This window comes from Misgurnus anguillicaudatus, chromosome 21, assembly GCF_027580225.2.
Source record: "Misgurnus anguillicaudatus chromosome 21, ASM2758022v2, whole genome shotgun sequence".
NCBI classification, from domain to species: domain Eukaryota; kingdom Metazoa; phylum Chordata; class Actinopteri; order Cypriniformes; family Cobitidae; genus Misgurnus; species Misgurnus anguillicaudatus.
The window spans coordinates 32,588,200-32,612,443 of record NC_073357.2 but is presented as its reverse complement, the minus strand read 5'-3'; the positions used below and the strand labels follow the sequence as shown (position 1 = coordinate 32,612,443).

General features: G+C 41.6%; 1 protein-coding gene across 2 annotated transcripts in view; it reads right to left on the bottom strand.

Annotated features, from left to right (window-relative positions):
* Positions 1–24,244, bottom strand: part of fam189a1 (family with sequence similarity 189 member A1) — a 153,246-nt gene that overhangs the window by 23,498 nt on the left and 105,504 nt on the right. For both annotated transcript variants that reach the window (XM_055203460.2, XM_055203452.2), the window contains 2 exons: positions 14,504–14,614; positions 8,503–8,634 (listed from right to left, as the gene is read on the bottom strand). In XM_055203460.2, coding sequence (XP_055059435.1) covers positions 8,503–8,634; positions 14,504–14,614 — 243 coding nt within the window. The remainder of the gene's footprint in view (positions 1–8,502; positions 8,635–14,503; positions 14,615–24,244) is intronic.

Sequence of the window (24,244 nt, the reverse complement as noted above, 5' to 3'; positions counted from 1 at the left end):
AACGAAATCCAGCGTTAAACAAACACACACGCAAAACTCCGCTGCTACCTCTGATAAACAAACTATACTACTTCTTCTTTCGTGTCATTGTTGAGTCTTGGTATAAAACGAAGCTGGCGCATGAGGTGATGCCTGTGACTTCTAGAGTCCTCTTTTCTCACTCTCCCGCTGACTGACATGTGAGCATGCTTTTCCTGGGAAAGTGCCCATAAAAAGAAATGATATGTAAGGCCTATCCATGATAAGTAAGCTGTACCCATGTTTGAAAAAAAACTTTCCGAAACTTATACGAACCCTGGCGAAGTGCATTCGGCACAGAAATACTCTGTAACCCATCCAACTGCTTTTTTGACACTTTGTCTATGTTTGGCATGAGGAAACCAACTCTTAGGGTGGGTTGCACCAACAAGGATTAGGCCTAAATCTGGTTTAAATCAAAGCTTATTTAATAATTCTGTTGCACCAAACTTTAAACCTGTTTAAAAATAATCAGGATTACATTTAAACTGTCATTTTGATCCAGGTTTACATCTTACAGTAAATCTAGATTTTCTTTAATCCTGTTGCTCCATTACTTTAAACTCTGTTTTAAATCTCCGTTAGGGATTAACTTTAAACTTGGATAAGAGGAGGTTTAAATCATTTTTTAATAATTAAATGTGTGGCTAAATCTTCAGAAGCAGACACCGCGAGCATGGTGCCGCTATTCAAATGTGCCTTTATTATAATGTCTCAACAGAGTGAGTTTGGCGGCTCAAAAAGATTATTAACAGCACCAGTGACCGTTACCGATGCTCGTATGCGCTTCTCCTCTGTCACGCGCGCTCTAGTCAGAAACTGAAAGCCAGTGAATGAACATACGGCGGCGCTTCATGACAAATGCGTCGATAACCTACATCTTGTTCATTATATCAATAAAACAGATTGTTTTAATAGATCGTCAAATGCTTTTATTTGAATCAGGCAATCATCCCTTTAGTTCCCTTTCAGTCGGTCACTACGACGTCACGTCGTGACCGACGAATTGGGAACTCGCTTAGAGAGACCAATCTGCTTCGAATACTACTAAAACGCCAATGAACTTGGCATTGAGATATTTGCATAATGCTGGCGCCGCCCCGCCAGGTGCGTATATAAGGCGCACGTGCAAATAGGGAAATCAGCTTTTTATCGCTTCGAAAGCCGGCTTTATCTGACTGAGAAGCTACTCTCTGCTCTTCTGGGAACGGTTGCTGAAGTTGATTGACAAGCAGTACTAACACAGCGGACGCTCGCAGTATTCCACTGCTCTGCATATTTTTTGTTTTGAGTTTAGTGTGTGCGTTGCCTTTCCCTGTGCGCATCATCAGCTGAGCACCTAAAGAGTGATTTCCCTAAAGAGTGATACGTGAGAGCTCTGTTTTTTTTTAAAGACAGCCACTCTCTCGTATATTCGGAGATCAGCGTCCTTTTCAGGATTGCTTTTCGTCCGTGCGATCTTGGATGTGAGGTATAAGGGTTCCAGTTACGGTCATGAGCGCTGTCTTCACGCTTGGGCATCAAGCACTCTGAGGCTGCGTTCGTGGGGATTTTTTTGTTCTCTCTGTGAGAGCATAACCCTCTTGGATTGCGGAGACGACTGACGTTTCTACGGGAATGCTGTCCGCGCCTTTGCAGTGCTGACACCGCCATGGTGTGGCTGTCAAGCGCTCGCATGACGCTCTTCGCACCACTACGCTGAGTAGGACGGAGGATGCGTCCTCCACCTACCGGCCTTTCATCCTCAGCCGGTTGAGGCTCCGGTGGAGACGGCAGAGTCGTGTTCTACGATTTCTGCCGAATCCATTGGACCTCCTTCTGGTCCCGTTTACTTCTGCAGCATCAGAGGGGTGTCCAATTTTCCTCCGAAGTGGAGTTGTTCCGGAGATGGCGGCCGTGCCCGCTCGAGCGGCGGAAACGGTAGAGTTGGAGAGGTTAACCCCTCTCCGTCCGAACCGTACCGCCCACGTGATTGGTATTTCGGAGCTGCTCGGGCCTCTCGGTCCTCTGCTCCTGTGCCTTTCTTCCCGACGGCACGAAGAGCTGACGTGATTTGCGGCCATCCGGCCGTTCAGCTTCAGCTTTCACCCCTCACCTCCCTCACCAATGGAGCCGCTAAGGGCAGGGACCCTTCAGTGGAGCGGGGGGTTGCGATGCAGCTGCGTTCCTGGAGGGACCACCCAACCCTTCCCTCCCGTGTTTGTAGACAGTCGTCCGGTTACGGGCGCTGTCCGTCAGGCATGCGGAGAGGCGGCTTCAGCCCTGCACGCAATAACGTTGCTACAGGTTCACCAAGGATTTACGAGGGAGGCCGCGACCTTCAGTCGTGCGATGTTCACGACAGTGGTTCAAGATCGCCACCTTTGGCTGTGTCTGGCTGACGGACGCAGGCGAGAACAACTTCTTGAATGCTCCTGTCTCACAGACCGGCCTCTTCGGCGAGGCCGTGGAGTCGTACAGCTCTGCTGCGCAGACTGAGGCGATCTCTGAGGTCATGCCCCGGCGAAGGAGAGCTGCCCTTGGTAAAAACCACCACGCCGGCTCCTCAGTCTGCCTCTCGCCGTCGGCGTCCTGCGGCGACCACCTCCGTTCCCCTCCTCGGACCCCATCTCGGCAGCGCGGGGGAACCGGTCGTCAGCAGCTCGCCCCGCCCGCTTAGCCGCTTCCCGTGAAATCGGGAGTTTAAGTGGCCAGTAAGCGGGCGACCCGGATTGGCAGAGGATCACTCTTCAGGAGACGGTGATTCGCTCCTTCCCCCGATAGAGGGTCGGGTGGTAAATTCTTGGTTTGCATATGTTCCACTGGCTGTTTAGCCGGTACCCACTTAACCACACATAGAGTGCATTCCTCTTCCCTCTCCAGGTCTCCAGAGGTTCGAGAGAGCCGTGAGCGGGCACACACCAGCTCACCCTACCTCTCCTCTATCGCCACTCAGGAGACCGGACCACCAGCACCCTTGTCGGAGTCTGCGCTCTCCGCAGAGGAGACCAGACGACCGTCACCTTCAGCGGGCTCAGGTCAGTGTCACACACACATACTGTAGATGCTTATGCTGTCACAGCAGACGCACCGGCAGTCTCACCTGTCTCGCTTCGCTGCCCCACCGCGGGTACTTCGGTAGTGTCGTTAATTCTCCTCGTACGGTGCCTGGGTGCTTGGCTTCAGTTCCCAGCCCGTTCGTTGAGTTTTACGCACGATCCGCCTCGGTTACGAAATACAATTACCGGCACAATCCCAAAATTCTCGGGCTTTCGTTTCACTATAGTGAAAGTGTCCGATGCACATGTACTGCGTGCATAAGTCGATGTCCTGCTGGCGAAGGATGTTCGAGCCGGTCCCTCTTACCGAGATGATGATATGATGATAGGGTTTTTCCAGCCTTTATCTCATAGTACCCAAAATACGCGGTGGGTTACGATCGATTTGATTTACGCACCGGCTCTACAAAGGTGGTCTTTTTTTGGATGATAACGCCGAGGCTCGTATTTCAATATTCAGATCGGTTGCAGCCTTAGACCTGTAAGACGTGTACTTTTTGTGTCCATCTCCCCTCGCCTTAGACCGTTTTTCGCTCTGCGTCGTGGGGTGGGCATATTAATATTAAGTACACCATTCGAGCTGTCTCTCTCTCTCCGTGTCTCCATGAAAGTGCTAGTCACGACATTTAAATATCAGAGAGAGAGTGTTGTTCGCATTCTGCTTTATTTACGTCGACTTATAATAGCCCGTTCTTGGCAGACGTGCGCAAACACAGAGAGTTAATGCTTCAGCATCTCGCTCGTTTTAGTCGTCAGGTCGACTGGGAAAGAGCAACTTTGCCCCGTGCAGAGGATCCTTTTTCTCAGTATGGAATTAGACTCGATCAACTAATTGGCGTGTTTTACAAGAGCGCGCAACTAGTCAGTTCTGACTTGCCTCGGTTTAATTCGAGGGAAGTACGCGGTCCCTCTGAAACAATTTCAGAAGCTCCTGGACATATGACAGCATGCTGCAGCTGTGACACTGCTCGAGCTGCGTCATATGAGACCGCTTCAGCGTTGGCTTTACGATCGAGTCTTGAGGAGAGCGTGGCGCACCGGCATACATTGTGTAAACACTACACCTGCGTGTCATTTAAATTTCCCCGTAGTAGACCCAGCATTTCTGATAGCAAGAGATGCCTCTGAGGGGTCTCCTGGCATTCTGTAGCATGCGATGCCCTAAGCACGGGATGTTCAGCCACGTATGACGGGCTTGCAGTCTCTGGGGTGTGCATAGCACCCCAACTGCCGCGAGCGGTGCGCTGTATATCTGGGACTTGTACGCTCCGCTATGGAGATGCGAGGGAAGGATGTATTTGTCGACACCGATAACATTGCGACTGTTGCGTTATTTACCGTTAAGGCGGTTTTGCGCTCTCGTCACCTGTCGCATCTCGCTTGTCATCTCCTCCTTTGGAGTCAGAAGCATCTGAGGTCCCTTCGTGCCATTTACATCCCGGGATCGCTCAATACAGCGGTACGCGCTTCCCGAGCTGCGCCCCCGGCGAATGGCGACTCCACCCCCAGACGGTCCAGCTAATTTGGAAGAAGTTCGGTTGTGAGTAGATAGATCTGTTTGCGTCGCCGGACGATACCCACTGTCGCCTATTTTATTCACTAACCGAGGGCAGCCTCGGCGTGGATGCGTTGGCACACAGCTGACCGCGGGGGGTGCGTAAATACGCGTTCCTTCCAGTGAGCTTTATTGCGCAGACACTGTGCAAAGTCAGGCAGGACGAGGAGAGCCTTTTATTAATCGTCCGTACTGGACGACCTAGAATTGGTTTTTCATAGTTAATGCTCCTCGCGACAGCCCTCCCTGGCGGATTCCCCTGAGGAAGGACTTTCTTTCTTAGGAAGGGGCACATTTGGCACTCGCGCCCCGACCTGTCCATGTATGGTCGTTGAGCGCGCGCAAGGTTTAGGTGATTTATCGCAAGCGGTATCTAACACCATCGACGCGGTTCGAGCACCGTCCACAGGACGGGCTTACACGCTTAATGAAACCTTTTCGTCACCCGGTGCTCTTCGCAACGCGAGGACCCAGAGAATGCCCTTTAACATTATGCTTTTATATCTTTAACATGGGTTAGATGGTAGGCTGTCCCTCCGCCATTAAAGTTGATATCGCCGCTATTTCTGCTCATCACTCACTTATCTACGGCAGATCAGTTGGCCAGCATGATTTAATTATTACATTTTAAGAGGCGCTCGCAGGCTAAACCCCTCGCGCCCTCCCTCTTTCCTCCTGAGACCTGTCCATGGTGCTGAAGCCTTCAGGTCTCCGATTTTAGCCTTTGCAGTTTGCGAGTCTGAAGTTTTTAATCAATGAAAACTCTGACCCTGCTAGCATTGGCCTCCATGAAGAGAGTAGGGGATTTACATGCATTCTCTGTTGACGATTCGTGCTTTTAGTTTGGTCCTGCTGTCTCACTGAAGACCCAGACCAGGCTACGTGCCCAAAGTTCCCACCACTCCCTTCAGAGATAAGGTGGTGAGCTTGCAAGCGTTGCCTTTGGAGCAGGCAAACCCAACCGAGGCTTTGTTGTGCCCCGTACGCGCACTGCGATTCTACGTGGCCCGCACGCAAAGCCTCAGGACCTCAGACCAGCTTTTTGTTTGTTATGGTGGCCAGCAGAAAGGGAAAGCTGTCACTAAGCAGAGGATGTCTCATTGGATAATTGACACTATCGCCCTGGCTTATAATTTGCAGGGCATTCCTTGCCCTTTAATTTGAGAGCGCACTCCACTCGGAGTGTTGCCTCATCTTGGGCTTTAGCTCGTGGTTCCTCGCTAACAGACATCTGTAGAGCTGCTGGTTGGGCGACACCTAATACGTTCATTAGATTTTACAATGTTCGTATCGAGCCTGTATCCTCTCGTGTTCTTTCCTCACTGGGGAGGGCACGGAGAGCAGACTCGCAAGTCGGCTTGCAGCCTCCGACTGAGGCTCCAAATTGAGTTTTCAGTATGGAAGGCTAACAGAGCAAAAATGCGTAATGGTTTGATTTGCTCTCTCCACTGCCTTGACAGCCTTTGTTGCGGAGCATTGGCTGTCAGCCTTTCACTAGCTGTATTCTTACGAACCTACGTGTTTGGCTTGGGCCCCACATTGCGTCCCAACGGGTTCCTTTGTGAGTATTATTCCGTGGGGTTAATCCTACTAGCCCACGTTTCTCTTAGCAGAGCTCTGCTTTGCTTACACAGCCACGGCTGTCATTTCCTCAACTACGGTTGACTTTCGCCCACCAATAGCCCTTAACGGGGCGGTGGCTTCCGCAGCGTCCCTATACCGCTCAGATAGGGCGCTTCCCAGTCGCTGGCACTACTGTGGGTTAAAGGAACATCTAGTGCCCGGCCTTCTGCCTTAAAACCTAATTCTCCTTATCCTTAAGTGGAACCGGAGGGCTTTACGCAGACACTGGAAGAGGTCAGCCCTCAGTGGCGTTTTGGTAGGGATTCCCAATTCGTCGGTCACGACGTGACGTCGTAGTGACCGACTGAAAGGGAACGTCTCGGTTACGGATGTAACCCTCGTTCCCTGAAGGAGGGAACGGAGACGTCACGTCCCGTCGCCACAGGTGCTGTCACCTGCTGTTTAGGCCGGTCACCTTCCGGCTTTCTCAGCGAACAGAAGCTGATTTCCCTATTTGCACGTGCGCCTTATATACGCACCTGGCGGGGCGGCGCCAGCATTATGCAAATATCTCAATGCCAAGTTCATTGGCGTTTTAGTAGTATTCGAAGCAGATTGGTCTCTCTAAGCGAGTTCCCAATTCGTCGGTCACGACGTGACGTCTCCGTTCCCTCCTTCAGGGAACGAGGGTTACATCCGTAACCGAGACGATTACCGATGTATGTTGGATGACTTTTTGAATGACAACGTCAACAATGTTGCTGTTTAATTACACCAGAAAATTCATCATGGCGGACAAAATAATCTTGTTTTAATTAATGATTAATGTTTTAATACAGGTTCAAGTTTTAATCTAACATTTGTTTATCAGTGTTTAAATGTAAGTGGTGCAACACAACTCAAATTAAAATTAAACTGAGATCAACAAATCCTAGATTAGCTCTAAACTCTGTAAATGTGCTTATATATGATGTTGCTTTTTAAAAGGTTTCATGTGCCAGGCTTGCAAGCATTTATAAGCAAGTATTTACTAGCAAATTCCCTGCATAAAAATCCCTGTAAAAATGTCCATGGTTTCATAAAGAGCAGTGAATGTTGGGAATTTGTGTAAACTTTGCATTGCCACAAGCCATTTTAAACGCTGCCAAATGCAGTCAGACTGTGGATGGCATGAGTGAATCACTCAGATGGTGAATAAGAAACCAACGGCAGGCACTAATTGAAGATGCATAACTAAAGATGACTGAGCCTCTTCTGCATATTAAAGAGAGACCCACAGTGCGATGTGAAGAGACGTCTCCAATAAGGCAGACGCTCTTAAGAATAGCATGTAATTCTCTGCTAAATGGTTGGTGTGCTCGCTAAAATTCAAAGGAAAAATGTGTGAAAATTAAGAAATCCCTGGAGGAGCCCAGCAAATGTGCATAGGACCAAAGCCAAAAAGCCTTCTGCTGGCCAGAAGTGTGATAATTTAATGATATATTCATCAAAAATATAATGCAATCTCTAAAACACTATGTGTTAAGAAATAATGTTTAAAGCCAGATGGCAGAATAAGTGCTCCAGCCACAACCAAAGTATGCTTTTAAATATCTGTTTTTCTATTCTATTTTACAAAAATATCACAATTGCACAAAGTAAGAATGTAAGACTGCAATGCAGCACGGGTTAATTTACTTAATGAGCATTATTCATCACATAAATGCTATTCTTCTTTTACATTAGCATACACTTTTCATTCAAGGTGACTTACAGTGTCGTTTCTTCAGGCACAGTAGCCAAGGAGTAACTTGAGGTTAAGTGCTTGCCCAGAGGCATGAAAGTGTGAGAGCAAGATTGAGGTCTTATGATCTCACATAGATCCGCATCATCCCTACCTGGGACCAGACCCTCAAATGTACCTCATTCTTAATCAAATGAATATAAATATTCACCATTTTGCTGTTTTTGTATATGACGTAATATCTTCTTTTAAATAGAGTTTTCAGTAATAAAAAATAGCAGATTTCCAAACATGTATCCTAATAACATTGTATTAAATCAACACATTACTGTGCCATCTACAACGTCTAATGTATCTGAATGTTTTCATTTGCCTGTCTAATGTCATATCAATTTACTTAATCAAAATGTGTAAACAGAATAGAAATACTCATAATACCAGAGTATTAAAATGATGAATAAACGAAAGCAGCCAAATGAAAATGATGACTAAATCTTAATCATCATTAATTTTAGATCTCAACTGAGTTCATCTCTTTTACTGTGTGAAATAAATACAAAGAGATTATGTTATCGACATCTAAACCCTCACACACAGAATAATACCTTCAGTCGTAGGCGTATTGTGTTGCAGTCTCTCAGTGGGTTGAGTTTAAGGGTCTCTCCCAGATTATTACAGGTGGATCTCAGGTGCTCCAGCTCACAGCAGACACACACACCATCACTGTCAAATTTGATCTGGAGAAGGACAGAGACAAATGATTGCAGCGTTATGCTAGTCAAATTATAATCTCTGCGAGAAGGAAAATAAAATTGCATTGTACTGTGTAAACACAAACTGAAATGTGTCAGATTGTAGATTGACACATTATTAATAAAATCCCTTCCTGTACCGAGCAATTCAAAATATGTATTGAACATGTATTTTTTTCACATATAAGTGATTGTTCTCAGCTGATCAATATATTTTACTTAAAGGAAAACACCACAGTTTTTCAATATTTAATATGTTCTTACCCAAGCTTAGATGAATGAATACATACCTATTTTTTCAATGCGTGCACTTTTAATCTTTGTACAGCGCTTCTTGAATGTGTTAGCATTTAGCCTAGCCCCATTCATTCGTATGGCTCCAAACAAAAGTTTTATTTTGTGGCACCATATTTACTCGTGTAACTACTCATGTAACAGTCTTCAAATAAGGAAAACATGGAAGTGTTTGGAGGCTTCTAAATTCATCCCTGTTTGGAGCCATAGGAATGAATGGGGCTATAGGCTAAATGCTAAAACATTCACGAGGCGCTGTACAAAGATTAGAAGTGCACGCATTGACAAAAGATAGGTATGTATTAATTCATCTAAGCTTAGGTAAGAAGATTGGTAAAATATAGGTAAGCTTAGGTAAAATATTGAAAAACGGTGATGTTTTCCTTTAAAAAATGTATCACATCTAGGGCTGGGTATTGGCAAGTGCCTCCCAATACGATACGTATCACGATACATGGGTCATGATACGATACATATCCCGATGCAATGCGGTGTGTTGCATGTTGCGATACATTGCAATACTTTTTCTTCTTTTTTTTTTAAATCAAAAATGTAAAAAATAGAGCTGAACACCTGCAGCTCTTTGAAAGCTGCAAGTGTTTTTACATTTTCTGCCATTTTCTCACTCCCTCTAACATCTGAGACATTGGCCGAATAGCCGAATATGGCAGACAACTGGACAGTGACAACTACTGCAGCGGTTTGACGCACACAGAGGGATTTGATGGTTTTTAAAATATCAATAGTAGAGATCGAAATATCGATACAGCTAACTAACTATCACGATAGTTAGCTGTATAAATATTTTTGCACAGCTCTAATCACATCATTAAAACTACCTTTAATGGAGGCGTGTTGTGTTTAATTTGTTCTCATTAGTTATAAATGAATGTGAAAATTGTTTTATTACAGTCAGTTTTATTATATGCATGTTTTCAAGTTGGCAGATGCGTCATTTGCAGTTAGTGAGCTGTGAATTTTTTTATAAAAATATAAAAAGCTTAGTAACATTGTATTTTGCTTTAATGAAAAAAAAACCGCCTTGTGTTTAGACTGAAAAAGAAGCTTTATTTGACACATATTGCACAAAAGCAGTATGTGAACTTTGCAAGCTGGGGTTAATTGAATTGAGGAAACAACTTCATTAATATTTCAGTCAGGGCAAAATCAAGTCTCTGAGGATTGCAGAGGGGAGAGAGATGTTTAACATGCTAATCCCTAAATCAGGTGAAGTAGACACTGACAGCAGACTGAAGACAGCAGTTTGTCTTTAGCCCCGTCTGAGTCCCCACCTGTAGACAAAAGGGAGGATAATAACCTAACCAAAGTGTGTGAATTTCCAGTGCTATTGCTAGAAGGATAACAAGGGTTTTGGTCCTATTGCACTATAAAGAATTACTGGACAATAATGAAAAGTCTAATCATAAGAATAAAGAGAATCTCATTGTTATAAAATATTTAAAACATATTTTTTTATTTAATTCTCCATCATTATTTTACAAACCACTTTACATAATATCATAATTTATGCTTTGTTAAAATAAGTATAATGCATGTAATTAAAGGCGGTGTGCATGATCTCTGAAAGCCAATGTTGACATTTGAAATCACCTAAAGAAACACACCCCTACCCCAATAGAATCTGGACCTTCTGTTGGTTAGTAGACACGCCCCTTACTGCTGATTGGCTAATGTGTTTTGGTACTCGGCCCGACTCCCTTTTCCAAAGTGTTTTTTTAAAATCATGCAACCCGCCTTTAACGTATTTAGTTACATGAAATGTGTGATTTAATCTGCAGCAGTGACTTCTCTTCCAAGGGGTGCAAATTAAAAAGATGTGTTCAGAGTCATGGGTGAGGCTCGTCATGTCAAAATATGTGTTCAGTGCGTTATGTGAACCTATGTGCATAGGCATGAGATTAAGCGAGTATCTGGCAAACAAGAGTGTCTCTTTTATCATAAACCCCTTCGAAGCGTATGCAGCAGGCACGTATTTCGACATGACGCATGATGCACATATAAGTATACATGATGCGTTGAACACATACTTCGACATGACGGGCCACACACATGACAGGCTAAATACATGTTTTGACGAGTTTCGCATAGTGCGCTCTTGAAAAAGAAGTCACTGGCCGCCACTGATCTGCAGGAAATCTTTGGGTTTGTTACAAAAGCCAAAATGTTCTAAATATTCAGCGGTACATTTCAGCTGTAGGACACAATCTTTTAATAATGTGGGCTCAACCTTGCTGAAATGAATCTTTAAAGCATTTTCAGGTTCACTTTCAAAGAGCCATCAACACTTTCATGGTGCATTCATCTAAAATACATCTGATCATTTTTCATCATCAAAGTACGTCTCCATTGCCCAGTGCATTAGATTTCATTTTTTGTCAAAGACTCTAATCACCACAGAACCGACTGAACACTGTTCAACCCACTGCTGAATCACTCAATTCAAAAACCTAAAAATACTTTTGCCGTGAAGCAATTTTCATGCTAAGATTCTGTGTAAGACCAGGCAAAATGTTTTATATACGCCACAAAACTGCCAGTAACAGGCCAACCACTGGGTTAAACCAGCATCAGAGATTCCTGTCTACATATCAATAAGTAGTCACAGAAGGAACTACAATTCTTTTTTTCTTTTTTTTGCTATGATAAAACCTGATTGCTTTATAAGGACCATTTCATTGAATATTTACTGATACAACCTGCTAACCTAACCACAAAACTGATTAATGGTCTCTGGTCTGTTAAAGTGAATGCTTATGTAAATACAAAAGCGATAAGCCTGACAGATCACTAACGCCAGAGAAAAGTGGAAATTAATTCAAAGCCTTCATCCATAAAAACCAATCATGCATTTAATTGTGTTTGTGACAAACAAATAAGAATTACCTGGTGATTAATGCACACAGAGACATGAACGCAGAATACATTTATAACTCTTCCACTAAACTTTTTTTTAATTTAAACTTTATTTCTAAGTACTCTGTTCACTTAGATTTTTAAAGGGGTCATGACATGAAAATCAGACTTTCCATGTTTAAGTGCTATAATTTGGTCCCCAGTGCTTGTATCAACCTTGGAAATGTGAAAAATAACAACCCAGTAACTTGGTTTTGGTAAATCATTCTCTGCAAGCATGTGAAAAAATAGTTCATTGAAATTTGGCTCCCCTTGTGATGTCAGAAGGGGACATAGACTGTAAAAAAAGATGGACGATGCCTGTTCGCTCTCTTCCATTGGTAGAGAGAAGCCGTCAGTGTCCCGATACGGCGCTGACATCTTGGGTCTTGAGTCTGCGCAGAAGCGATTTCGGTACCAGTGCTGCGCAGTAGCGAGCAGGACGTAAAGCCGCGAAAGCAAGGCCCCGCCCTCGCTCTTGCAGAATGCGCATATCACAGCTGTCAATCATGACGTGACACCACTGTTTTTATAGCATTAAAGGTCGGAGTCCACGATGTTTGAAAAACGCTTTGGAAAAGGAGGTGGGCAGACTACCAAAACACACTTATAGCCAATCAGCAGTAAGGAGCGTGTCTACTAACCGACATCCTTGCCGGGTTGCGTATGTGTGGGGCGGGTCTATCAACAGAAGGTCCAGATTCTATTGGGGTAGGGGACGTGTTTGTTTAGGTGATTTCAAATATCAACATTGGCTTTCAAACATCGTGGACTCCGCCTTTAAATAACTAACTAAAAACAAACTTATTTTAAAAACAAACACTTGAATTTACATCATCATGATAAAAACTACAGAAACCAGCTTCAGAAAAAACATAATTAAAGTGTAATTAAATTGTTTAGTTGGTCTCAAGTCCCATTGAATAACATGGGGAGGCGGGGTTTATGACCTATACTTGGACCAGTCACTGGGGGGCGATCGAGACGTTTAAGCTTCACTTTTCAGGGCTTGTGCAGCACGCTTGGAAGGGGATAATACCGCCCTTTAATCTGCACTATCCAACCACGGCCCTGGCATTTAGTGCAGAGATCAGCTCATTTGCATTTAAAAATGTTTTTAAAATGCATTGTGAAATGTCCCCTTTAAGTTTAATCAACTTGAATTTACAATTAATCTCAACTTTCTTGACTAGTGAGAAGTTGCTATAAATTATAAAAATGTATTATTAATAATTATTGTTTCAACTTTATTTTTTAAATTTATACCAACACCTCACTAGTCAAGAAAGCTGAGATTAATGGTAATTTCAAATGGATTAAACTTAAAAATATAAGTGCAACAAGGATTTTTTTAAGTGTATGTAAATCGGATAGCTTCCTCTAGTTTAATTAACTGTTTTAATTACATCAACACAACAAATTGAGTGCAAATCTTGAATTTACAAACTTACATTTTAAAATTGTATAGCACAGTATGTTGTTGTTGGTCTCCCTTTTGTTTCAATGACAGCATGTGTCGAGTTAGTGTAGATGTTTGTGCAAAGTCAGTTTTAAAAAAGCATCTTGTATGTTTTAATGGATGCAGGTTAACAAGGGCAATGTCACATATTTGCTTTGAGTGGGTTTTAATATTTTTTAGATCCCACTTTCCGTGAAAATTGTTTGCATGTCTTTTCATTTCAAGCCATTCTGAATGCTGCTAACTATCTGATAATTTAGTTATTCATCACTTCCACCCAGCAGATAAATGTAAAGGGCAATCCAGGTCTGGGCCATGCTGAGCTGATAAATCAATTTCAAGAAATCTCAATCTCAACAAGGACTGACTGCTGTATTAATCTCCTTTATAAACATGCACTTAGATAACACAACAGGCAGCACACAAACATAATGCAGCATTACTTTACCACACACTGGTTCTACGTTGTACTTTTTTATTTTATGATTTAATTACAGTTTTCATAATAGGTAGTTAAAACCAAAATAAAAACCGCATAGAAATCAAGCCAAACGTACAGTCTTATATACTCAAAGTCACTTAATGATCTCTAACAGACGTCTGCATTATAATAATAAGCTCATGATGTGACATTCAGCTCTAGCACTAGTAATGTACATGAATGGCTTACCTGACAGCACACGGCTCGCATGCTGCACCTTCTAACAAAACAACAGAGAACGGTTCACCGGAGGATGAATGATTGCGATTTTCCTGCTAGCGAAATCCTCCGAGCTTCAATAGACGATCGGGCACCCGGTCTGCACAGACGCGTCATTTATAATGAGGACAAAAGGTGGTAGGTGTTAATCTTTATTTTTACTGGAATAGAGCAAGAATATTGCAGGCCGTAAAAACGGGTCCCAGCAGACACTGTCATTCCCCAGGTCTCGGCTGCTGGATGTTGAGCTAATTTAATAGAGATTCTCGACAAGGGCATTGTGTTAATGAACGATTCTCCTGGGCGATACTCGTGTTCGGTGGCTTGATTCTTTTGTGACAGGTTCGTTTTGAGTGAGTGATAAAAAATATAATGGTTCACTGATACACACCTGGCTATTATTAGCATGGACTTCAGAAAATCTATTCTTTCTTAACAACAAGCTATTTTAGGTATGTGTTTGAGGACAAGCCCTATGATGCTCTCACCAGCTGACAGTCCTCCAGAGAGTTGACCAGCTGGGCGTTCTGACAGGACAGGATGGCTCCGGCGAGGTTCAGCATCACACACACAGCAGACAACAGCATGAAGAAAGTGATCTGTGGAGACAATAACAGAACAGACAGTTGGTTGCATAAGTTTAGACAGCAAATTAAAACTCCTAATAAACAAAAACACCGAGATGCAACTTTTCACCTCATTAAACAGCCATTAAGGAATGATTCTGCATAAGTGTGTCTGCATACACCATCTGATTTCTAGGCATGCTTCCAAACGATTTATCTAGTTAGTTCTTTAAATGTTTTACAAAAAAATCACTGCACTTTTGTCCCAAGCGATTTACAGTGCATTTAAATAATACATTTTTTCAGTATGCGTGAACCATAGGATCAAACCTATGACGTTGCACTATTAAGTGAGCTACAGGAACATGTTTAGCTCCTTAAAGTTCCAATGTACTGTACACTGCATTATTTGACTGAAAACTTATTAAAAAAAATGAACAAAAAGCTAAGCATGTCACATATCTATGGAAAGCTGAGATTCTTGTGATTCAAATGATGTAAACCATTTTAAGATACAAACAACACAGCAGGTACAAAAAGTGTCCTTTATAGTAAAGCTGTCACGATTATGAAATTTGGCCGATGGTTAATTGTCTAATAAATTGTGCCTGTTTTAGGGCTTTGACATTTAATTCTCATACATTTTTTGTTTGTTCATAAAATTATTTTCACAAATTGTTGTGATTATTTTAATTAAATATTTAGCAAAGTTTACCTGGCAGTAAATATTATTACACATTACAATATTAAGTTACTCCCCAAAAAAGTAACTAAATGTGTTACTTAGTTACTTTTAATGGAAAGTAATACAAGCATTACTTTTAAGTTACTTTTGCGTTACTTTTTCTTACTTGGCTAAGGTTTGATCTCTTTCAGTTTTATGACTTAGAAGTTCTGCATTCAGAAATTGCATGTTTCCATCACAAAAATTGTCAAGCTCTGGACTGCCATCTCCGTTTTCTGACTCAAACTGTTCCTCAAATGTGATTACATTCAGTTTAATTCAGTACATTTTATTAAACTGAAACATTTATTAAACTGAAAAGTAACTCATATTATTATTTTAAAAAAGTAACTCAAATATTAATGTGTACATTTATAAAGTAATGCGTTACTTTACTCGTTACTTCAGAAAAGTAATATTATTACATACTGCACGTTACTTGTAATGCGTTACCCCCAATTAAAAGTTTAATGAATTGTTTAATGAATATATCTTTGAAAAACTGAAAATTCTTCATAAGAAATAAACACAATAAAGTGTCTAAAGAATAACTGAAAATAAAAGTGCAATCAAAATAAACTGATTATACCAGAACAGGCCTTAAATAGTAGCAAATCCTACTAAGGTCATATTAGTACTGGACCACATGTCTATAATGGCTGCAAAAAATAAATTCCTTACAGATCCTTAAGAATAGCATCCTTCACTTCCCTAAATTTGGAAATGCTGTTTTGGAAATGTATGTTTTGCCAGGCAGTTCATACTGCTTATCAAAGTTTTGCAGCATTTCGGCATTTTACACTTAAAGCCCTTTTTTCAGATTGTTTATGATGAAAGGGAACGGTTTTTAATGAAATTTGGACATATGATGCTGGCCCAAGAATTTTGGGGTGTTTGTTGTATCAGCCCCCACCTCTACAATGGCTGCATAGGTGCACTGGAAAAATCCTTCCTAGCGTGAAACTCACCGAGCGGTCAGGGGTGTTCACTGATATGCTCACACAAAAATCGCTGCAAAAGATCCTTTCCAACAGGTTTTATCGTAGTTTTTGTCCAACTCCATTGACTTTTATTAGATGTGCTGTGAGGTACTGTATTACCCCACGCCGGGAACGTTGTTTCTATTCTTGCAATTGGCAAAGGTGGATTATCGCCACCAACTGGGCTGGAGTTTCTATTATTCAAGCTCTCAACGGAAGAATGTACGTGTGTGAGGCGTTTGGAAAATAGGTCCACACAAGTTTACAACGAATGCTAAAACACCTGTTGGAAAGCATCTTTTGCAGCGATTTTTGTGTGGGCATGTCAGTGAGCACCCCTGGCCACTCGGTGAGTTTTACGTCTTTGTAAACGAAAATTTTATGCATTTTAGGAAAGATTGTTCCGGTGCACCTGTGCAGCCGTTGTGGAGGTGGGAGGTGATACAACAAACACCCGAAAATTCTCGGGCCAGCATCATATGTCCAAATTTTAGTCAAAACCGTTCTATTTCATAATAAACAACAGGGCTTTAAGTGTAAAATACTGAACTTGTCCTTTAAATGCTGTTTTTTCCACTCTATTGAATGGCTTTGCAATGTATCGTGTTAAGGAGTGCCATCTGATACAATCTCGTTTAAGCTGGCGCTGCAGCTCTCCCTTGTGTTTTTAGAGAGATGTGCAATCATTGCGGTGATCTTAAATCATCGCGATGAGGTCAAACAATCGCAATGAGACGATTATTTAATCATTGTGACAGTTCTACTTTATAGGCATTTTTTAGCCTTGTACAGGGATGCTAAGGGGTTAATTACACACAATGTGTACACAATGGCTACACAGCGTAAAATGTGTCTAGTTCGATTATACCGAAAATAAACCCGTTGTGGTTTATGGGATTTGACTTGACAGTGCAAAAGTCGAACCAGATTGATCCGAGTGCTTCATCCATGAGGAAACAGAAAGGAACAGATGTGACTAATAATTAAAGCATTCAATAATCAATGACTTCAACCAAAACAATTACAGCTGATCTCACCATCTGAGCCCAAACTCATTACTGTGAGAGACGGCCCCTAACTGCTCGCATAAATAAATGACAGAAACAGAAACAGAAGTACACTTCAGAGCATTAGGGGATTTGTCTCTTGATCTTGATATACTACCTCTCCCACAATTCCTCAGTACAAGACGCTGATGCATGGCGTGACATATGGTCAGCTGGAGAAAGCAATTTTTGCGTAATTTCCAGCTTCACGTCATAAGAATGCACCCCTTTGCCGCTCAATAGATCCAAAGCGTTATCATTTTTCTTGTTTTGCACTGGAGGCGTGAACTGCGACTCCTGGTTGTTCTCCCCGTCTCTCCGTTAAAAACAATTCTCTTTATTTCTCAGATGACACTTGGGAGATTTCACTCGTGAAGGATGAAATACGTAGGACGTTCCGGTTGCTGTAAATCAGGGTTTTTATGCAGCACAATGGCTTTAAAGCTGTCACGTCCAGCCCTGGCAAATAACTTGCTAGCACACTGTGCTGTATATCAGCGCTGGTCTAAGCTCCACACACATCATGATTTACTAATGTGGCCCTGCACCTGACGGTACATTAACCTTGTGGTACCAGACGTGTCAGTAGAAACAGGATAAGATAGAGTGAAAAAAGCTAAACGTGAAAGTTTAAAAGGGCAGAGAGTCTCGTTTTAACTCAATCACATGGACAGACATTAACATTTGGAACATGCAGGAATGGTGTTGAAAGGGGTGAGATAGTGTTTTGTAGACTCCCGGTGAACCAAAAGGTTGGGAGACTGATGTGTGTGGGGATTCACAAACGTCCTGAGGTTGTGAAGGTCCTTGGCCGAGACGCGCTGGAAACTAAGCACTTAGTTTTCTCCTCGCTTAATAATGTGCAGACACTGTAGAGATGACAAAGGTGATCCATTGCAGCTGAATGACTGAACTAGGTTAAAGCCCGTCTTGAACAATGAACATTGAAGGTTATTGGCCAAAAATGATGACAATGAAAAAAAAAACAGATGTGTGAACTAAGCATAAATTATAGCTTATTTTTTTGCAATGTGGAAGATGTAACCTGCTACGGAAAACAAACCCGATCTTTATTAATCACTGACAGCAACATTCCCATCAAAATTTGTTTCTCATCCGCAAAATGACAAACATAAAACCAAGGCTGAGCTTCTGTCAAAAAGGTGACATCTCCATCACTTCTCACATAACAGCACAAATGATGATTGAGGGCCAAGTTATAACACAGGCAATAATGAGTCTGATTTTGGAAAGCAAAAATTGAGATGTTACTACTCTGTCTTCCTTAAAATGCAAAGCCAATGAAACACACACGCAATCTCTAATTTTACTCTGCTAGTAGTAGAGAGGAGGAAAAATTGTGTTTTCGGCAAATGCTTTGTAGTTTGCGGTGAGCAATATCAAAAGACAAATTTAGTTGCTTCGCTTCCAATCCACTACTGCGACTCGAATTCAATATTTAACTTTAATTGCAACATGCTGTCTTCTTTATGAAGTCCCAGTCTATCGGCAAATAGTGTGGGATTGTATTTAAGCAGCTGCTTTCAAGAACTAACCATACTTTTTACACTCTTAGAAAGGATGTGTTAATTTTTTACACATCTTTGTGCGTTAAGCTTTTAACATGTTATGTGTAATTTTAACACATCATGGGCCCTATTTTAATGATTTAAGCTGATTGTTTAAAGCGCACAGCACACGGTCTAAATGGGCGTGTCCGATGCCACTTTTGCTAATTTAACGATGGGAAAAAGTCTGTGTGCCGAGTGCACGGTCGAAAAGGGTTGTTCATATTTTCCTAATGAGTAATGTGTGTGTTTTGGGCGTAATGTGCAATAAACCAATGAGAGTCTTATCTCTCATCCCCTTTAAAAGCCAGTTGCACTGCGCTATGTCTAATCCCTATTTAAATGACAGACTTTGTAAAATGAAAAACTAAACTGAGAAAGAAGACCCTCAGTTTAAGAATAATGTAATAAAAATGGTTGTTTTCATTTTTATTGAAATTTTAATTTTTTGGATTAAAACCTTTAAAAGACGTTTTTTTCAGTCATAAAAGTACAAATAGCAGGCTTTTAATTGCTGTAAATGTATTGATATCCTACATAATCATTGTAATCTCTTAAAATTATTTGCAAATATGCAAGAAAAGGTTTGTACTCTAAAAATACAAACAAGAGATAAAGAATTTACTAACGTGCGGAGAGCCGAAGCGTTTCAGCACTAGAACAGCGCCATGGGATTTTTACAAAGCTTTACTTAAAAATGTTCTCATCTCACCCTATCCACAGGTACAGAGTCATCATATACAATAAATCCGTAAGGTAGCATTTAAAAAAACATTTAAAAATAGATGCATTTGTTTAAAGCAAAGCATTTCTTTACTTACCAGGCTGCAGGTGAAGCTGCTCTTTGCGCCTTCTAACGTCTAATAATCGATCCTCATTTATGTCCAAGAGCCTCAATAAAAAATTTGTAAGTTTCAATCCTTTAATTTTTCATATTTAAAAGCGTTTTTGTGCTGCTGCGCATTCATGTATGTGATAAGCAAGCCTGCGTCTCGCTTAAAGGCGCATAATTTACTGCGCTAAATAACAAAAAACATATTGTGCAGGTTTTTGTTGGTCAATGGCGTAGTCTATTTTAGTTGCCTCAAAATAGCAATGCGCCAACAATGCACCTGAACACACCTCGTTTTCAGACTAGAACGCCCATGGACGCAAAAGTTGGCGCAAGTGCATTTGCTATTTAAACAATGTGGCGCTAAACGTGAAAATGATAATTGCGCAGGGTTGAAACTAGCAAAAGAAACTTGCGTCGCGCGTTGCGTTGCGCCGGGTGTATGATAGAGCCCCATCTGTCATTTTGTGTTGATTTTGTGCTCAAATATAACACAAGTTGTGTTAAAAGTAACACAAAATGTGTTGTTTGAATAATAACACAGAGATGGGTGGATTCTGGGACGACACATTTAGTGTCTTGTCCCAGAATCAACACTAATGTGTTGTTTTTAACACATTCGTTCTAAGAGTGTAGTTTTCAGGCAGATATTTTTAAGACAGATGTTTCGGGTGGACTGTCTCAGTCACCATTACCATAACTGTGATATATATGTTTATTTGTATTAGTTGGATCTGTCCCACTAAAATCTCCTTCAGGAGCACTGAATCCTGAGAGCCCGGTCCCTGACGGAATAATTATTCTCTATGGCTACATGTTGGGTGTTTTCTAATTACCGTGTGGGATCACATATCACTGTTTAACAGGCTCTCATTAATTACATCCCATCTGGCACCTGCATGCCAAGCTGTAAGAAGAGTCGTGTGGCACGTGCCATTCAACAGCGCCAGATCAGACTCGAACGCTCATCAGCCAGTTTACACCTTTCAACAAGAACGTTTTTGGTGAGACAGGATTTGGTATGTTGGGGAAATACAGTTTTTCCAGCGAGGGGAACTAAAAGAAGCAGCATAGAAAGAGAATAACATTTTATTTCAATTAAGAGAGAGATACCCAACACAATGAAAGACAGGAAAGAGGTGGAACTAAAATGTGAAGCGACTGATATGTTTTTAAACCACCTGGCTGATATACAAACACATTGTGCTCACTGCGGCAAAACAGCCACCTACCATCCAATCATACCCAGCCCACAAATAATATCAGCAGCTCACATCCATGCTGATAATATAATGTGGACAAGAGGAAGAACACTAATACAGAATATTGCAGGAAAATTATCCTGAGACATACACTGTGCTTATTAAAGAGCACCCATGGTCTGATTCACGATTTTACATTTCCTTTGGTGTGTAAGTGTGTATTAGTACATGTTAAGGATATGCAAAAGGTACAAATCCCTAAGTAAACGATGACACGAGTCAACATCTCCAACGTAAATCTCTTTTCTTGGACTACAACAAACACACGGATTGTAGGCAACAGTTTACGTCCTGGGATTGGTGATGTAGTAAAGACCGACATTATCATAATTCCTCCCGCTTTGGACTCACAGCCTGTAAGTTAACTTCCTGTTAGCAACCGAATCTTTCAAACATGGTAAGGAGCGTCACATTTCCGGCTGACGTCACAGGTATTCAGGCCAATCACAACGTACAGATTAGCTGGCCAATCAGGGACACAGAGTGTGGCAAGCTGGATGGGCGAGAGACGTGGGTGCGTGGCTGGTGGTGCGATTGCTAATGATCATCACATATATGAAGGAACGACAACTGTGGAGGACATGAGAGGACCAGGCCTGGATATTGTTTTATAGTGTGTTGTATGTTTTTAGTCAACAGTCGTCCATGAGAGACAGCCGGTGTTTACTTTTGTTGTTTATATATTAAAGTGTTAAATGCGTTCCGGTTTCAGCCTTCTTCCTCTCCACTTATAAACTTCGTTACACAGAGCTTTTTCAAATCCGTGCGTTTCAGGAAGAGAGTGAAATCTGGAGCTACAAAAATGTACGGTATGTGGAAAATAATGTGTTTTTGAACCATAAACCACGCAAACACATTGTATTACACCAAATGACGTTTTTAGCAATGAAATAGGTGCACTTTAAATTAAATCTGGCATTAGGATTAGCTCCGTCTGGGAAACCGGCCCTATGAGTAAATGCTAATCCTCACTTAGTTTCTGTATTTAGTTTATCAGTTAAGATAAACACACTCTCTGTTCAGCAGAAGATCAGTCAAGCATCAACTCCTCAATAAGCTGCTGATAGTTCAGCTTTCATGAACAATGTTAATGCAATCTCACTCACACAGTCTCAAACTTATTCAAGTGCACTTTTATAATTGTTATGCTGTTTGGGTAATAAGGGGTCTACCAAGATTAAAGCAACACTATGTAATTTTTTGAACTTAAAATAATGTCTCAGACAATTGCACTTATCAATCATATCGGGGAACCGCGTGCCAATGTTACATATAGCGGTGCTTTAAATAAGTATTACAGGTCTATTCATGTGATCTCAACATGACCACTATGAGGTGCAGCATCAAGTGAATAAAAAAGTATTTCTTGAGGTACTGATAAAATATGGTTGAAATAACATTTACGCATTTGCCAGACTAATCCAATGCGACTTACAATGCATTGAAGTTGTACATTTGATCAGTATGCAGTATGTGTGCCCTGGTATGTATTCCCTGGAGACCTTACTCTGTAAAAAATACTTTGCTGCCTTAAAATGTTTTGTTGAATCAACTCGGATTTACAAGTCATTTCAACTTACTATTATTTATCTTGATTTATCTTGATTGTTATAACTACAGGTGAGTTGTTATAACTTATAATATTAAGTAGACTTTTTTCAACTATATTTTATAAGTTGTGACAACTCATCTGTGTTGACATGACTTGTAAATCTGAGTTGATTCAACAAAACATTTTAAGGCAGCAAAGTATTTTTTACAGTGTACATGCTTTTAAACATTTTTAAAATAAATGAATATTCAGAATGTGTAGCAAAAAGTTAAAGGAATAGTCTCAATATTAAAATATGTTATTACCTTAACTAAGAATTGTTGATACATCCCTTTATCATCTGTGTGCATGCACGTTAGCGCTGGAGCGCGCTGCGACGCTTCGATAGCATTTAGCTTAGCCTCATTCATTCAATGGTACCAATCAGAGATAAAGTTAGAAGTGACCAAACACATCAACGTTTTTCCTATTTAAGACGAGTAGTTATACGAGCAAGTTTGGTGGTACAAAATAAAATGTAGCGCTTTTCTAAGCGGATTTAAAAGAGGAACTATATTTTATGGCGTAATAGCACTTTTGGGAGTACTTCGACTCGCCTGAAAAGTCCGCTCCCCTTCTCCCTCTCATAATGGGACTCTCATAATGGGAGAGGGAGGGTGTTACTGCACCGAGTCGAAGTACTCCCAAAAGTGCTATTACGTCACAAAATACAGTTCCTCCTTCAAACCCGCCCAGAAAAGCGCCACGCTTCATTCCGTACCACCAAACTTGCTCGTACAACCACTCGTCTTCAACAGGAAAAACGTTGATGTGTTTGGTCACTTCTAACTTTATCTCTGATTGGCACCACTGAACGAATGGGGCCAAGCCAAATGCCATCGAAGTGTCGCAGCGCGCTCCAGCGCCCACGTGCACGCACACAGATGACAGAGGGATGCATCAACAATTCTTAGTTAAGGTAATAACATATTTTAATATTGAAAATGAGTAGACTACTCCTTTAATAGTTGACTTCAAAGATGTCTATGCAAAACCCCATGAGACACATTGTTTTACAAAATCTACATGCTTCAACTAACTAACTGTAAACAAAGTGAGTTTTTATCAACCTCTCAACCTCAGTGACTCAATGCATCAATGTCCAATGCTTAAGGAAGGAACAAAAATCGACCTAATCAATCAGTAGACAAGGTGATGAATCACACTAAACAAATCTAGTCCTCACTGTTTCATAAACAGAGATGCCAGGCAGGTCTCAGACCCCGTCTCTTCTCCCCGCCTCTCAGCTCAATCTAATGCAGTCTGTTAATTGCCCTGCTGATGGAGGAATACCTTTCAGCCTGCCAATCGTCTGTCTCTGCCCATCCGGCTCCTCATTACACTCATTAGTCACGGTGACTAAGTGATCTCAAGGCATCAAAAGCACACTGATAAATACCAAAATAAAATAAAAAATTATTCGTCTGTCATGGTCTGTACACCACTAGCATGAAGGTGATGAAGGTGTTTTTTTAAAGACACACTATGCAGTTATTTTACCTTAATATAACAGCTTCAAAGTCATTTCGATGGTAAACGAAGTCCTAGTATGGCAAATCATCCTCCTGTTGAAGCTCGGGGAGGATGCCGCTAGCAAAACCACCAATGCAAGCTTGAGAGAACCGCCCCTGACAAATCTCGCGAGAATCACGACTTGCTT